Below are 14,422 nucleotides of genomic sequence, written 5' to 3'. Positions count from 1 at the left end.
CCAGAGACCCGCCTCCCAGACGAGGGTCCTGGCAGCCGCTCGGCACTGGCGTAAGCAACATGAACTCAGCGTCACGTGGACCTTTGGTGGCTTACCTTCGAGCTCACGCTCTCTTCCTGAAGTTCTCCAAGGCGGACAGCAGTCTGGCTGTTCTGCAAGTCTAATTTTAAGTTCAGATGTAGTATCTCTTCATTTTTACTTTCTAAGTCACCTTTCATCTTTTCTAGTTGTTCTTTCAAGTCCAAAACCTTTCATTAAAACAAAAGAAGTATTAAAAGTCATCTAATATTCTATTGATATTAATAATTAAGAAATTATTAAAATAGCTTTGAGAGATTTAAAAGCACACGCCTAAGACAGTTATTACTACCCTGTACCCGTATCCACATATAAATGGTAAAACTGCAAAAAATACACAGTGGTCAGGGCTGGGCACAGGGCTCACACCTTCAATCCCAGCACTTTGAGAGGCTCAAGCAAGCGGATCACCTGAGGTCAGGAGTTGGGGATCAGCCTGACCAACATGGTGAAACCCCATCTCTACTAAAAATACCAAAAATGAGCCGGGCGTGGTAGTGGGTGCGCCTGTAGTCCCAGCTACTCGGGAGGCTGACGCAGGAGAATCACTTGAACCCAGGAGGCGGAGGTTGCAGTGAGCCGAGATCGCGCCATTGCACTCCAGCCTGGGCAACAAGAGCAAAACTCTGTCTCAAAAAAAAAAGTAAAGAAAAGAATACACAGTGGTCACAAGCCCATTGCCTGCGTTATCTGGACCGATCTGCCACAGAGAAGCTCACTGGACACTGACCTGGGGCTGATAATCCCATGTCCCCACTCGGTACTCACCTCACTCTCACGCTGCAGGAGTGCGCTCTGTGTCACCTCTAACTGTACTTCTGGACCCTCAGGAGGGCTGCCCGCAGGCGGCTCAGGGCAACTGCCTGCATCTAGTGTAGACTGCAATGTGGACGCCAGAAGTAAGCTACTCATCTGCTGTTTCTTTAACAACTCTTTATCCTATTAAAAAAAAAAAAGGAACTCTATTTTAGGCAAATACTTGGGAGTTCAGTACCTCAAACTGCTGCCTGTTAAAGCATAGACCATCTTCAGCTGCGCCTGAAGCAGAGCAGGTGCACCTGCACGCACCTGCACTCAGTGACGCACCAGGCAGCACTGGTACCCAGAACCCAGCCACCTCCCAGCAGAGGCCTGCCTGGTGCAGGACGCGACCCAGAGCCACAGCCTGTGCCCAAGTCCACTGTGAGGAATTTACCTACAGTAATATTCACCAAACTATTACCAATATTTTCAAAACTGACAAGAACTGGCCAAAAAAAATAGGGCAATGGCTGATGGTGTGCTCATACAATGAATATTACCGGCCTAGAAAAAACTTTTCAAAGAATATTTAATATGATGAAAATGGTCACAATACATTACATGCGCAAGAGCATGACATATAAAACCGCATAAACAGTCCAAATGTCACGAAGGGATAAAAAGACATTTTCTAACCCTGACATCTACTAAGCCCAGCAAACGTTTGCTGAGTGAAGGCAGAAGGAAGGGGTGAAGCCGCCCTGAAGCAGGTGTCACTGAAACATGAGCGGCGGCTGGCCAGGGGGACAGCTCCACTCCAAGTACAGGTGACGTTCAGCGGTCCTCCCTGCGACAGCAGAACGGAAACACGTCAGGGCTTCAGGAAAGGCCCCGACTTAATAATTCTCATCAGCACTTACAAGAATCAGACACACTTGGCTGGGAGCAGTGGCACACACCTGTAATCCCAGCACTTTGGGAGGCTGAGACGGGCAGATCACCTGAGGTCAGTAGTTCGAGACCAGCCTGGCCAATATGGTGAAACCCCATCTCTATTAAAAATACAAAAATTAGCCAGGCATGTTGGCGTGCGCCTGTAATCCCAGCTACTTGGGAGGCTGTGGCAGGAGAATCGCTTGAACCCGGGAGGAGGAGGTTGCAGTGAGCCGAGATTGCGCCACCGCACTCCAGCCTGGGCAAGAGAGTGAGACTTTGTCTCAAAAAAAAAAAAAAAAAAAAAATCAGACACACCTGAGAAACACTCCTCTCATCTGTGTTTGAGGCCAAACTACTAATTCTAAAATCAAATTTCTTACTGAGCCTCACTTTCCAAGTAACCTTTTAACCTCATAAAAGTCAGCTGAATTCCTTTTAGCTAAATGCTCACAAAGGAGGGCACAGCCGCTACCCAGAAATGCACACAGGCAGCCATGAGATGGCCCACCTGGCTCAGTGCTCCAGCCCCTCTCTGAACTCTCAGACACAAACGAACACACGAACACGGGAAACACCAGCAATACAAAACCATCACTGGAGATCTTTTCACTGGGAGCTGACCTAAGTTCCTGAACTCAACTGAAATAATTACAAGGGGCTCTCATCGAAGTATTTAATAAGGTATTTTTTTTAAACCTAAAATCTTAAATATTTACTTCATGAAATATTAAGGATAAATTCAGAGTTCTTGAGACATAAAGAAATGGTATAAAATCCTCCAGCAAATAAAAGCAACAATCTCCAGCAAGGTCAAAGTACACTTCCTACCCAGTCACCAAGGACTTCTGCTTCTCCCTAACGCCCGCGTTTCTGGTGCAGACGTGGTGGCTGCGAGTGAAAAGGGACGCCCTGCCCGCTCCTGCCACTTCAGCAATGAAGCCGTGCCCCAGGGACGCCTCGCCACACGCCCCACCACGACGTGGAGACGCTTTACCTGCGCCAGCTCTTTCACAATGTTCTTCTGTTTTTCCACTTCTTCCTGGAGCTCGGCCATTTTCTTCCTGATGTTGATGTTCGTCTCCTCCAGACGTTTAATTTCTTCTTCCTGCCTCAACACTTGTCTATCTGCCGACTCTTTCTGTAGAGCCAATTCATTAAATTCATCCAACTTTTCTCTCAACTTTTGTTGTAACAACTCAACCTAAAACAACAAAAAATGCTTGGGGAATACAATAGACTTTTATAAAAACCCATCTTCCAAACAAAAAAGTACCCAAAACAATAGAAAACAGATGCCCTGGCCGGGCGCGGTGGCTCAAGCCTGTAATCCCAGCACTTTGGGAGGCCGAGACGGGCTGATCACGAGGTCAGGAGATCGAGACCACCCTGGCTAACCCGGTGAAACCCCGTCTCTACTAAAAAATACAAAAAGTTAGCTGGGCGAGGTGGCAGCGCCTGTAGTCCCACCTACTCGGGAGGCTGAGGCAGGAGAATGGCGTAAACCTGGGAGGTGGAGCTTGCAGTGAGCTGAGATCTGGCCACTGCACCCCAGCCTGGGCACCAGAGCAAGACTCCGTCTCAAAAAAAAAAAAAAAAAGAAAAAGAAAACAGATGCCCTATGCCCTCCCCTAGACCCACAGGAAGACCCAGACCCGCAGGCTGCACAGGGAGACCCGGACCCGCAGGCTGCACAGGGAGACCCGGACCCACAGACTGAACAGAGAAACCTAGACCCGGGCAGCACAGGGAGATCTAACGGAAGTATAGGGTGATGCTGTGTTAAGGTCATTCTCTGTAATACAGAATTTGTTAGGAAAATGAAATTTATTCTGATAGAAAAGAATGGAATACTACAGCCGGGTGCGGTGGCTCACGCCTGTAATCCCAGCACTTTGGGAGGCCGAGACGGGCGGATCACGAGGTCAAGAGATCGAGACCATCCTGGCTAAGACGGTGAAACCCCGTGTCTACTAAAACTACAAAAAATTAGCCAGGCGAGGTGGTGGGCGCCTGTAGTCCCAGCTACTTGGGAGGTTGAGGCAGGAGAATGGCGTGAACCCGGAGGGGGACCGTGCAGTGAGCTGACATCACACCACTGCACTCCAGCCTGGGCAACAGAGCAAGACTCCGTCTCAAAAAAAAAAAAAAAAAGGAAGAAAGAATGGAACACCCAGCAACAGAAAGAATGAACTATGGCTACACTCAGCAACCTGGATCAATCTCCAGAGTCAGGCTCAGTGAGTGGCGTCAATCCCCAAAGATGACAGGCACACTTTACACATCAGGATGATGGCAAAGTCTTAGAAACAGACGATAGATGAGTGGTTGCCAGAGAAGGGACAGCAGCAGGGCCATGACCAGGTACACGAGGGTCCCGGGGGGGCGGAAGGCGCTGCAGCGTCATCGGCTCCCTGCCCATACTGGCTGCAATGCCACGTTCCGGCTCTGCAGGTGTGACCTCTGGGGAACCACGTGCCAGGCACAAGGGATCCGAGTCTTACCTCTTACAACTGTGTGTGAATCCACTATTAATTTTTTAAAAGACTAAATGAACCTACTAGAGCTTCCTCAGACAAGAGAAAGCAGATAGCTGCAGCCCAAGCTAGAGCAAGAAAAGCGAGTGGGCGGCAGGACAGTCCCAGTGAGCGCAGGGGAGCCTGGGCGCCCGCACAGGGCGTGCCCATCTCTGTGACGCCTACTCACCTCTCCATCCAGCGGCGCCTGCTGCCGAGTTCACGTACATGGAAGGCAAAAATTTTAAGAAAGTTAAAGCTTAAAAACACAGTAAAAGACAGCAACCAGTGGCACTGCACGCTGTGCTGACTCACCTGGCTGTCGTGAGGGCCCCAGGGCTGTGGCTTGGCCACCTGGCGGAGCTGCCCCTCCAGCCTCTGAATCTCTTGCTGGAACTCCTCGCGTTCGTGCTCCCGCTCGGCGGCCTGCTCCTGGGAGGAGAGGCGGCGTGTTGGGACCACCCCAACGGGGCCGGCGTGCCCCTCGCAGCGAAGGCCCACCCAGGCTTCCACTGCACGTGCAAATACAACCGCCCAGCAGCTCAGGACTCCAAATATCCCCCTCGTCACAGTCACTTTGCAAAATGGAGTTAAGAAAACAGCCCTCTGCGTGGAACACAGAGGAACGTCCGAGACGGGTGGGTGGGAGGACAAGAGCCAGTGAGAGTCGCAGCACAGGCCCAGCCTGGGCCCCAAGGGATGCCTCCGGGACTGTGAGAAGGAGCATGGCAAGACCATGGGAGGCGGCCCTCAGAGGCCTGTGCCACAAAATGTGGGCAAGAAGACACCCACCAAGCGTCAGTGACCTGGGTACACCTGTGCAGCAGGGGTGGGACGCCCTCTTCAACATCCTACTGCAGAAGCTTACGTAACCATCTGGAAAGTTCATGCTGTAATGGCAACTTTTAGTGATGCAATAAAATGTATTATTCAGAATTCTTACATCCATGAATTGCCGCTGGTTGCGCAAATGCTTGTCCAGAGACGCCACCTGCTGTTCCAGGGCGGTGACGGCCTCCGCCTGCTTGGCACACCCACGATGCTGAGACAGCTGTTCCTCTAACTCAGACTCCAAAATCTTCATCTGGGAGAGCAGGGCTGAGCGGTCCTTCTCGGCCTGCTTCCTGGTCTCCGACTGTTCTCTGGTCAGATCCTCCACTTCCTTCCGGAGAGCTAAGGATGCAAACACCACAGACACAGGGAAACCCCCGCACCTCAGAGGCTGGCGCTGTACTGAGAGGGAACACGACACGTGCACCTCCTGATGGTGACTCAGTCAAAGCCCACCGAAAATGAAGTCCCATGACTTCGGGGTAAAAAGCCCATCTTTTAGGCCGGGCGCGGTGGCTCAAGCCTGTAATCCCAGCACTTTGGGAGGCCGAGACGGGTGGATCACGAGGTCAGGAGATCAAGACCATCCTGGCGAACACGGTGAAACCCCGTCTCTACTAAAAAATACAAAAAACTAGCCGGGCGAGATGGTGGGCGCCTGTAGTCCCAGCTACTCGGGAGGCTGAGGCAGGAGAATGGCGTGAACCCGGGAGGCGGAGCTTGCAGTGAGCTGAGATCCGGCCACTGCACTCCAGCCTGGGCGGCAGAGCGAGACTCCGTCTCAAAAAAAAAAAAAAAAAAAAAAAAAAGCCCATCTTTTAAAAAAAATTGGCTAAATTTTTGAAGCCTGAGAAGAATACTTCTGAGTGACACGTGGGTGATTCTCTAGGAATTCTGTCTTCACTACACCCTCCCAGACAGAAACACACGACTAAGCCGAGTCCCAGGAGACGATGGACAGTGCTGAGTGACGTGTCTACGGGAAAGGCAAACGTCTCATCGGTAAATCAAAAGCGAATCTAGATCGGGTGGGGTGGCTCACGCCTGTAATCCCAGCACTTTGGGAGGCCGAGGCGGATGGATCACTCGAGGTCAGGAGTTTGAGACCAGCCTGGCCACCATGGTGAAACCCCGTCTCTACTAAAAATACAAGATTAGCCAGACATGGTGGCGCACGCCTGTAATCCCAGCTACTCGGGAGGCTGAGGCAGGAGAATCACTTGAATCCGGGAGATGGAGGTTGCAGTGAGGTGAGATTGCGCTGCTGCACTCCGGCCTAGGTGACAAAGTGAGACTCCTTCAAATAAATAAATAAATAAACAAACAAACTGGGTACCACAGTTTAAATTTCTGTCCCCTCCAAAATTCATGTTGAAATTTAACTGCCAGAGTGATGGTATTGGAGGGGCCTTGAAAAGGTGATGAGGCCGCAAGGGCTCCACCCTCACAGCAGTTTTAATGCCTCAATAAGCGGCTTTGGGAATGGCCGTCCCCCTTGGCCCTTCTGCCTCTGCCCTGTGAGGATCCCGCCCTCCACTCTGGAAGATTCAGTGTGCAAGACTCTGCCTTAGAAGCAGAGACTGGTACCTCACTAGACACCAAACCTGCTGGCACCTTGACCTTAGACTTCACCACACACCGAACCTGCTGGCACCTTGACCTTAGGCTTCACCACACACCGAACCTGCTGGCACCTTGACCTTAGGCTTTCCAGCCTCCAGAACTGTGAGCCACAAATGTGTGTCTGTGATAAATTGCCGAGCCTCAAAAATACTCTTCTAGCAGCACAACCAGCCTAAGACCTGGGGTGGGGAAGCCCTGGCCCAAGTGGAAACTGCAGAGGAAAAAGTATCTTGGAAAAAGGGGCTCTCTGCTGCTGAATCCCGAAGTCTCTCTTTTATTATCCTTATTTTTGAGGTGGAGTCTGGCTCTGGGATTACAGGTGTGAGCTACCACTCCCGGCCTGAATCCTGGAGTCTTCAAGCCATCCAAAAACTAAAATATTAAATTCATTCATGTTAACTGACATTTCACCAGCTTCCAAAAAAGCATTTTGATTTGTAAAATTGTTAGTCTTTTATCACAAACTATCATGACCAATGCAAGCAACATTCTCAATAAATGTTCACGCCACTGTCAGCAGTAATGGCGACTCTGCTATAAACATGCTGCTGCGGTAATGCCATTCACAGCCCGGGACGCACGGCGCGGCCTGAGGGCAGCTGCTCCCCCCACTGCACTCCCTTGCCCTGGACACGACCCGGGCTCTGCTTGGCCCAGAACATCACCATTTTCAGGGCCAAGGGCGCTGGGCCACACACTGGGGCAGGGTGCCTGCTGACACGCACGCAGACTCAGGGAGGCACGGGAGGATCGCAATCCCAGCTGGCGGAGCAGGTGATACCACGCTGAGCAGGCACAGGCGATGTGGTGGGCCCAGGCCTTCCTGCAGACCAGAGCAGGGACCCAGCCCAAGAACAGCTACAACTATCACAAGGCATCAGTTCCTGAAAAGCAGCACAAACTGTAGCTTAGGCACTGCAGTAACCATCGTTAGAGAAATGCTCCTGCTTTGCTGGGGCATTAAAATGGGACAACTCCACCCATTTGTATGAATGTTGAAGATTAGAGTTTCGCTGTGTTTACTGTTTGCCACAGAAGTTCTGAAGGACTTTTCTTTAGTAAATAATTTGCAAAATCCAATGCAAACACACAGCACATCACACAGAACTCACTCGTTTGTCTTTACAAACCTGAGTCCTTGTGTGCTGCAGTGACAGCTGTGCCTACGAACAAGAGTTTGCATTTACTGGTGGAAACGGAAACGTGCAGCTGAGAATGTGAGAGCTAGAACCAGTGACGGCAGCGTCAGCAGCAGGACTCCGAGCAATGCTGCTGGCCTTGAACAATCTCCAGACTCAGCGTCCACCATGCCCACACTGCCTGTGCGGCTGCAGGCCCATCGACTTTTCAAGCAGACAAAGAGAACAAAAGGGACAGACAGCAACACCTGAAGAGGGCCACAAAACACCACACAGCGAAGGGGGCATCACGCAACACGGCGAGGCAGGGCTGCTGCGCACAAGGGCTGAGTTCACGCCACTGTCAGAGCCTAGGCCCTGCTGGGAGCGAGCTCAGGGCTGTGGTGGGTATGCTGGTAGCCGGCGCAGAGTCACACAACTGCAGAACCAGGGTGAAAGGAAAGAAAATAAACCAGAGTGAGAAACTAGGGCAGGGTTAACGTCAAAATGAAAGGAAACCAAGAGGACTCCAGAGAAACAACAAGAATTTCCCAGTGACAAAACAAAGTTGGCCTGAGCCTGTGAAAGGGCTCCATGAGATCCACTCCCAGCATGCCAGGTGCCTACCACTGCAGGGCCCATGGTGAGCCTCAGCTTCAATCCTGGGGTCTGCAGGGAGCCCAGCCAGGCTGTGGACACCCAGGGCCCACATCCACCTGTCCCAACACTCCCTGGTGGGCCAGAACTCGTGGCAGGAGGTGAACCAGAGGCAAAGCAGCAGAAGGGCCACCATAGCCTTGGGAAGAAGCCCCACGGTGCTCAGTCCATATGCTCAGGCCCAGGGCACAACACAGGCACCTGACACAAGGGCGCTGGCCACAGGGCCCAGGCCTCACTGGGCCGTTCAACAGTATGCAGGCCACACACCCCTTTATCTGCCAGGAGGCCTGACAAACGAGGTGACTGGCTGAAGTCCAAGGGCTCGAAGCGGTGAAACACCAGGTGGTCTCCCCTGGTGGAGTACGGCCCAGCTGCCAGCTGGCTGGGCACGAAGACACTGGAAATGGGGCAACAGAGTTCACAGGGAGGGGCCTGACCATGAGGCTGCCCCCGGACAGCAGAGGGTAAGCAGAGAAAGCATCGTGAGAAACAGTGACAATGGACGCCCAGTTGCAACAGCACTACCAGGGCAGAGATGCAGGCCCTCGATGCCGAGAGCAACGCATGACATCAGAGACGTTCCTGAAAACACCCTGAAAAATCCTGAGGAGATGCAGGAAAACGAGGGCCTCAAAGGAAAAGAAACGGGATCTTGAGTCGTGCCTCCAGCACCACTTCACTGGCAGAAGAGGGGACCTGAAGAGACTCCAGGCCCTCGTGGCCCTCAAGGTTCCCCTGCACTCCCTCTGTGGACACACAGACCGCGGGGGCAACAGGGCTCAGAGGCCCATGGGGAGATGACACTGACCTGAGCCCAGCAGCAGCCAACACCGCAGTGAGGACTTCACAGCTGGCCAAGGAAAATCCAGCCTGGAGCAAGGTCAAGCAGGCCAAGCAGGCGGGCGAAAAGGAAACACAAAGAGCAGCAGGAAGAGCCCAATGCCAGCAGGTGTGGCAAAAAAAAAAACTTGGCTAAATGGACCAAAAGAAGATACTCACACATAGGCTTTTTTAAAAAGAGTCATGAATATGGTATCCATACAAGGCACAACTAAAACAGAATGTTAAAAAAGACTTAAAATAAAAGGACAAGAAAAGATACACAAGGGGGAAAACACCAGACTAATCCTTCACCATCAGAAATTTATATAAAAAATAGAAACGGGATAAATGGGAATGACAGACATAAACCAAGAAAAGGAGAAGACAAAGTGTGGGCACAATCACAGGCACAGTTTAAAACATCCCACCGGACCAACGTCTTCCACCTGGAAAACGCTCCCTGGGCCAAAAATTACAAGCTTGTGGGACCCAGATGTCAACATGAGCACCACAGGTGAAAAGGCTGGGGCACCGCCAGGAGGCACGACCTGAACCCCACGTCCTGTGAAAGGCAGCAAACGTGTCCGAGAGCGTCCAACCCAACGAAGGCAGCAAGAAACCATAAGAGCTGGCCGGGCACCGGGGCTCACGGCTGTGATCCCAGCACCATAGGAGGCCAAGACAGGCAGATCACTTGAGGTCAGGAGTTCGAGACCAGCCTGGCTAACATGGTGAAACCCCATCTCTACCAAAAACATAAAAAATTAGTCAGGTGTGGTGGTGCGCACCTGTAACCCCAGCTACTTGGGAGGCTGAGGCAGGAGAATCACTCGAACCCATGAGGCAGAGGTTGCAGTGAGCTGAGATCATGCCACTGCACTCCAGCCTGGGGACAGAGCGAGACTCCGTCTCAAAAAAAAAAAAAAAAAAAAAAGAAACCATAGGAACAAGAAATCACAGGAACGAGGGCAAAAATCAGCGAGACAGAAGACAGCAAATGAGAATGGACACCAAAATCAAACGTTGGTTGTTTTCTAAAGAGAAAAATGTAAATAATAATAATTTAAAAAAAAGAGATTTCTGAATCGGCTGAGGTGGTGCCTGCGATGCCCCAGCTTCTAACTTCAATCTGTGTTCTGAAGGGACGACCCCGAGGCCACAGCCATCCTGGAAGGAACTTTTGGAGAAGCGCAGGCCCCTCTGCCTCCCACGTGCCTGAGATCCACGAATGCAAGGCGTCTGCGAGGTGGCAGAGTGGGCATGTGGGCGGCGGGGCCAGCTCGGTGTGAGCTGGAAGGGCATGGGGAGAAAGCCAGAGTCAGAGGCAGCAACCGGGGAGGCAAGGAACAGGGACTGAGGGCGGACGCCCCAGCCCCGTGAAAAGCCTTTGCTCGAGCTGAACCAGCTACTGAGGACACAGTTACCGTGCAGGCTGAAGACTTTAAGCTTATGTTTTGACCATTTTCATTTTAAATACCTTTGAGAACAAAATATCTAAAAATCCAAAAAGATACAAACTAATACTGTTAAAACTATGTTTTCCCAATAAGGGTTAATGTCAGGCACTTGGTTATTTTAAACGAAATCTTAAAGTAGCTCTTGTTTGCTGCACTTGGCTCTGCCTCCAGCCCCTGCTGCTGAACTCAGAACCCCTCTTATTTCCACCTCACAGAGGTGGGGACCCTCCAACCAACAGGACCAACAGACAACCCGCCTTCTCTGAAAGTGTAGCAAAGCCGGTGGATGTCTCACCTGATCCCGCACAAGCTTCCCATGCCCAACATTCCATGAGAAGCTACGTGCTGGTTTACACTTGACCCTCTAGAGACACTGAGCGTCCCTGGCAGCTGGGGAAACCGTGGCAGCTGTATCCGCGTCCCACAGCTAGAACCGACCTCCATATCCCGCACTCCTTACCAGCTTCTCTGGCCTCGGCGTCCGTGGCTGTGGCCTCCCCCCGGCTCCACAGACGGGTGCACTCCTCCCTCAGCGCTGCCTGCTCCTGGGCCGCCTGCTGCAGCTGCCGTCTCAGACTCTCTAGCTCCAGGACCAGACGGTGCTCGGAATCCTCCTTCCCGGCCAGCGTCTCCTTCAGATCCGCCGTCTCCACCTTGAATCCCTCGAGGGTGCCTTTGTGGGAGACACAGATACCCTGACAAAGCCAGTCCCGGGTGCAACTGAGGACAGCTCGGAGGGAGGGGCAGGGCCTGCTCGGAGGGAGGGACGGGGCCGCTGTCCCCGAGAGCAGCAGAGCTAAGAGCCAGCAGCTTCCAGGACCCAGCTGTAGGCCCCCAACAGCCCTGCTGGCCACAGCAGCTCCCAACCACCCCGTTCCTCCCAAACCATGGGTGCCTCCCACTGTTGGCTTTGTTTTTACATTTCACTGTAAAACCCTATCCCGAAGGCTTCCTTTCTTCGGTGAGGCCGGGCCTGCTCCCCGTTCCTGTGCCCCAGGTGCCCCAAGGCCTCGTGCTGCTCACCCTGTGTCTTGTGCAGCTCCAGCGCCAGCTCTGCCTTTGCTGCACTCTCCTCCTTCAAGCACTCCAGCAGCTCCTGGTGCTTCCTGACAACCTGTGCCGTCTCCTCATTTTTAAAACTAAATTCTTTTTCAAAACGAGAATGAATTTGTCGTGCTTCTTCCAGCTGTTAAAACACATTTGCAAATCAAAACTCCAGATGGAAAATAGCATTTCTGATCTGGATGTAAGGCTACATTAAGACCAACAGAACGCCACTTCTACCCCCAGACCCTTCGGGCCATCACCACCCACGCAGGGCCACGCCAGGGTGATGGGACCTGAGCGCATCTCAGCCACCCTCCAAGACACTGTGGCCACGGTCTCCAATGAGCACCTCTCCCCGGCCTCCCAGCTCAGCCCGGGGCCCCTCTCCCTTCCTCCAGACACTCCCCTGGCGACTGTGTCCAGTCTGGGGCTCCCAGGCCATCTACAGGCTAAGAGACCCAGAGTCACCTCTGAACTCAAAACTTAGCACAGAAGAATTTTTTTTTTTTTAAGATAGGGTCTTGCTCTGTCACTCAGGCTGGAGTGCAGTGGTGCAATCATGGGTCACTGCAGCCTCAGCCTCCTGAGGAGCTGGGATTGCAGATGCTGCCACTATGCCTGGCTAACTTAAAATGGGGTCTCACTATGTCGCCCAGGCTGGCTCAAACTCCTGGGCTCAAGTGAACCTCCTACCTCAGCCTCCCAAAGTGCTGGGACTACAGGAGTGAGCCGCTGTGCCTGGCTAAAAAAAGGATCTTTGATTGCTTTCCACGTATTCCTATTTAACATGTTTTTTAATTGTCTAAAATGTTCTAAAAGGGTTTAAAAATTTTCCTTTCTTAGTGATAATCTCTAAATATGAAAACACTCCACGTGGAATTGCAGGAAGTAAAGGAAACGGGCCTGTTTATCATCCAAATTAAACAAACAGATTCTCTCATCCGTAGCAAGCCCACTTCCTCAAGGATCTGGTTCAGAAAAGCCTCCTCCTTGGGGAGAAACCCGTGTGAGTGTGGTTGGCACTGGCATCCACCAGGCTCGTGTGGCATCATCAGCTACTTGTTGTTCACTTCTCCACAGGACCCCAGGAGCCTGGGCCTCACCTGCCTGCTGGAGTCCAGGGCCATCTCCAAGAGGCCGTCCACGGCCAGGCTGAGGCTCTGGAAGACCCTCCGGATGGGCTGCTCACATTCCCGCACGCTTTCTGGGCTCATGAGAAAGCTTTCACGCATGTGGCTGCTAATTTCAGCCACAGAAGACATCTCTGCACATTCAGACAAAGTTCTGTCCAGCTCTGGGAGGGCGACATCAGACCACGTCTCCTCCAGCGCCGGAGCTACAAGAAGAGCAGACGCCGGCACATGCGGCTCAGCGAGCAAGCTGGCCACAGCCACGGCAGCCACAACGACACGGAAGCCACAGAACTCAGAACGTCGCCCTAGCGGAGACGAGACAGCGCCACATCCACAGGAGCTGGCAAATTGAGCCCAGACCCCAGTCTCGGCCTTCTGTAAGTGCGGGAACTAGCAGGAAACCAGGACAGCAGCGCTCCCGAGAGCATCGCCCAATACAGAGGCTCCTCTCAGAGAGCTCCAGGCCCGCAGAGGGCCTCAAGCACAGGGCCGGGCGGCTGGTCCCGGCACACTCACCTGCCGACAGGGCCAGGCCTGCGCCTGCGTCATCCAGGCAGAGCCCCACGCGCTCCCCGATACGGCTCCTCAGGGTGATGGCTGCTCTCAGTGTCTCTCCAAACAAACCCAGCAGCCTGCGCAGGGCGTCCTGGAGGGCCCCTCTGAGACAGGAAACATCCATCATCAGGCAAGCCGGTCACAGCGTGAGAACCCCACCCTGGACGCTGCTGAGGGGCCGCCCACCAGTTTGCACACCTCAGCCCACGGCCGCCTGTCCCCATGGGGCCGGAAGACATGATCCTCATGCCTGTGTGAGCACAGGAAGCTGAGGCCACAGACAAGACAACCACATGGAGCCCATTCAGGGACACGGGCTTCCTAGGTGAGGTCTTCCTGATGCCATTTCTGATTTGTAAAAGGCATCATATTAGGAAGACCGCAAACCCATCCTGCAGGTGTGCAATGTGGCTGCACAGCGTGAATCACCCAGGAGCAGAACACAGGCTCTGTCTCTCCCCTGGGGCACAGGCTGCACCAGTCAGCCATTTTACAAGATGTCTGTCCAACACCAAGTCACGCCTCAGCCACACATTCACAGGAGTAGCATGGCAGGAGGAGCATGGTGTCTCCCAGCCTTTCTCTAGGCCTCGTGGACGTGCAGTCTGGGATGCTTCTGTTTTTTTTTGTTTTTGTGTTTTTGAGATGGAGTCTCACTCTGTCGCCAGGCTGCAGTGCAGTGGCACAATCTCGGCTCACTGCAAGCTCCACCTCCCAGGTTCACGCCATTCTCCTGTCTCAGCCTCCTGAGTAGCTGGGATTACAGGCGCCCGCCACTACGTTCGGCTAATTTTTTGTATTTTTAGTAGAGACAGGGTTTCACCGTGTTAGTCATGATGGTCTCGATCTCCTGACCTCGTGATCCGCCCACTTTGGCCTCCCAAAGTGCTGGGATAACAGACGTGAGC

The 14,422-nt window shown here is 52.8% G+C and overlaps 1 protein-coding gene across 7 annotated transcripts in view; it reads right to left on the bottom strand.

The window, feature by feature from the left end:
• PCNT (pericentrin) overlaps window positions 1–14,422 on the bottom strand; it is a 120,311-nt gene that overhangs the window by 43,134 nt on the left and 62,755 nt on the right. For 4 of the 7 annotated variants that reach the window (XM_031665839.1, XM_031665845.1, XM_031665844.1 and 1 more), the window contains exons 17-27: window positions 13,476–13,618; window positions 12,930–13,162; window positions 11,803–11,965; window positions 11,240–11,452; window positions 7,853–7,885; window positions 5,212–5,441; window positions 4,584–4,700; window positions 4,459–4,479; window positions 2,750–2,956; window positions 847–1,017; window positions 96–248 (exon numbers count right to left, since the gene is read on the bottom strand). In XM_031665839.1, the coding sequence (XP_031521699.1) occupies window positions 96–248; window positions 847–1,017; window positions 2,750–2,956; window positions 4,459–4,479; window positions 4,584–4,700; window positions 5,212–5,441; window positions 7,853–7,885; window positions 11,240–11,452; window positions 11,803–11,965; window positions 12,930–13,162; window positions 13,476–13,618 (1,684 nt within the window). The remainder of the gene's footprint in view (window positions 1–95; window positions 249–846; window positions 1,018–2,749; window positions 2,957–4,458; window positions 4,480–4,583; window positions 4,701–5,211; window positions 5,442–7,852; window positions 7,886–11,239; window positions 11,453–11,802; window positions 11,966–12,929; window positions 13,163–13,475; window positions 13,619–14,422) is intronic. The other 3 variants (XM_031665841.1, XM_031665843.1, XM_031665840.1) reach the window with 2 other exon arrangements.

The sequence above is a fragment of the Papio anubis genome, chromosome 4 (assembly GCF_008728515.1).
Source record: "Papio anubis isolate 15944 chromosome 4, Panubis1.0, whole genome shotgun sequence".
NCBI lineage: Eukaryota > Metazoa > Chordata > Mammalia > Primates > Cercopithecidae > Papio > Papio anubis.
This window is presented reverse-complemented; position numbering and strand designations above follow the sequence as displayed.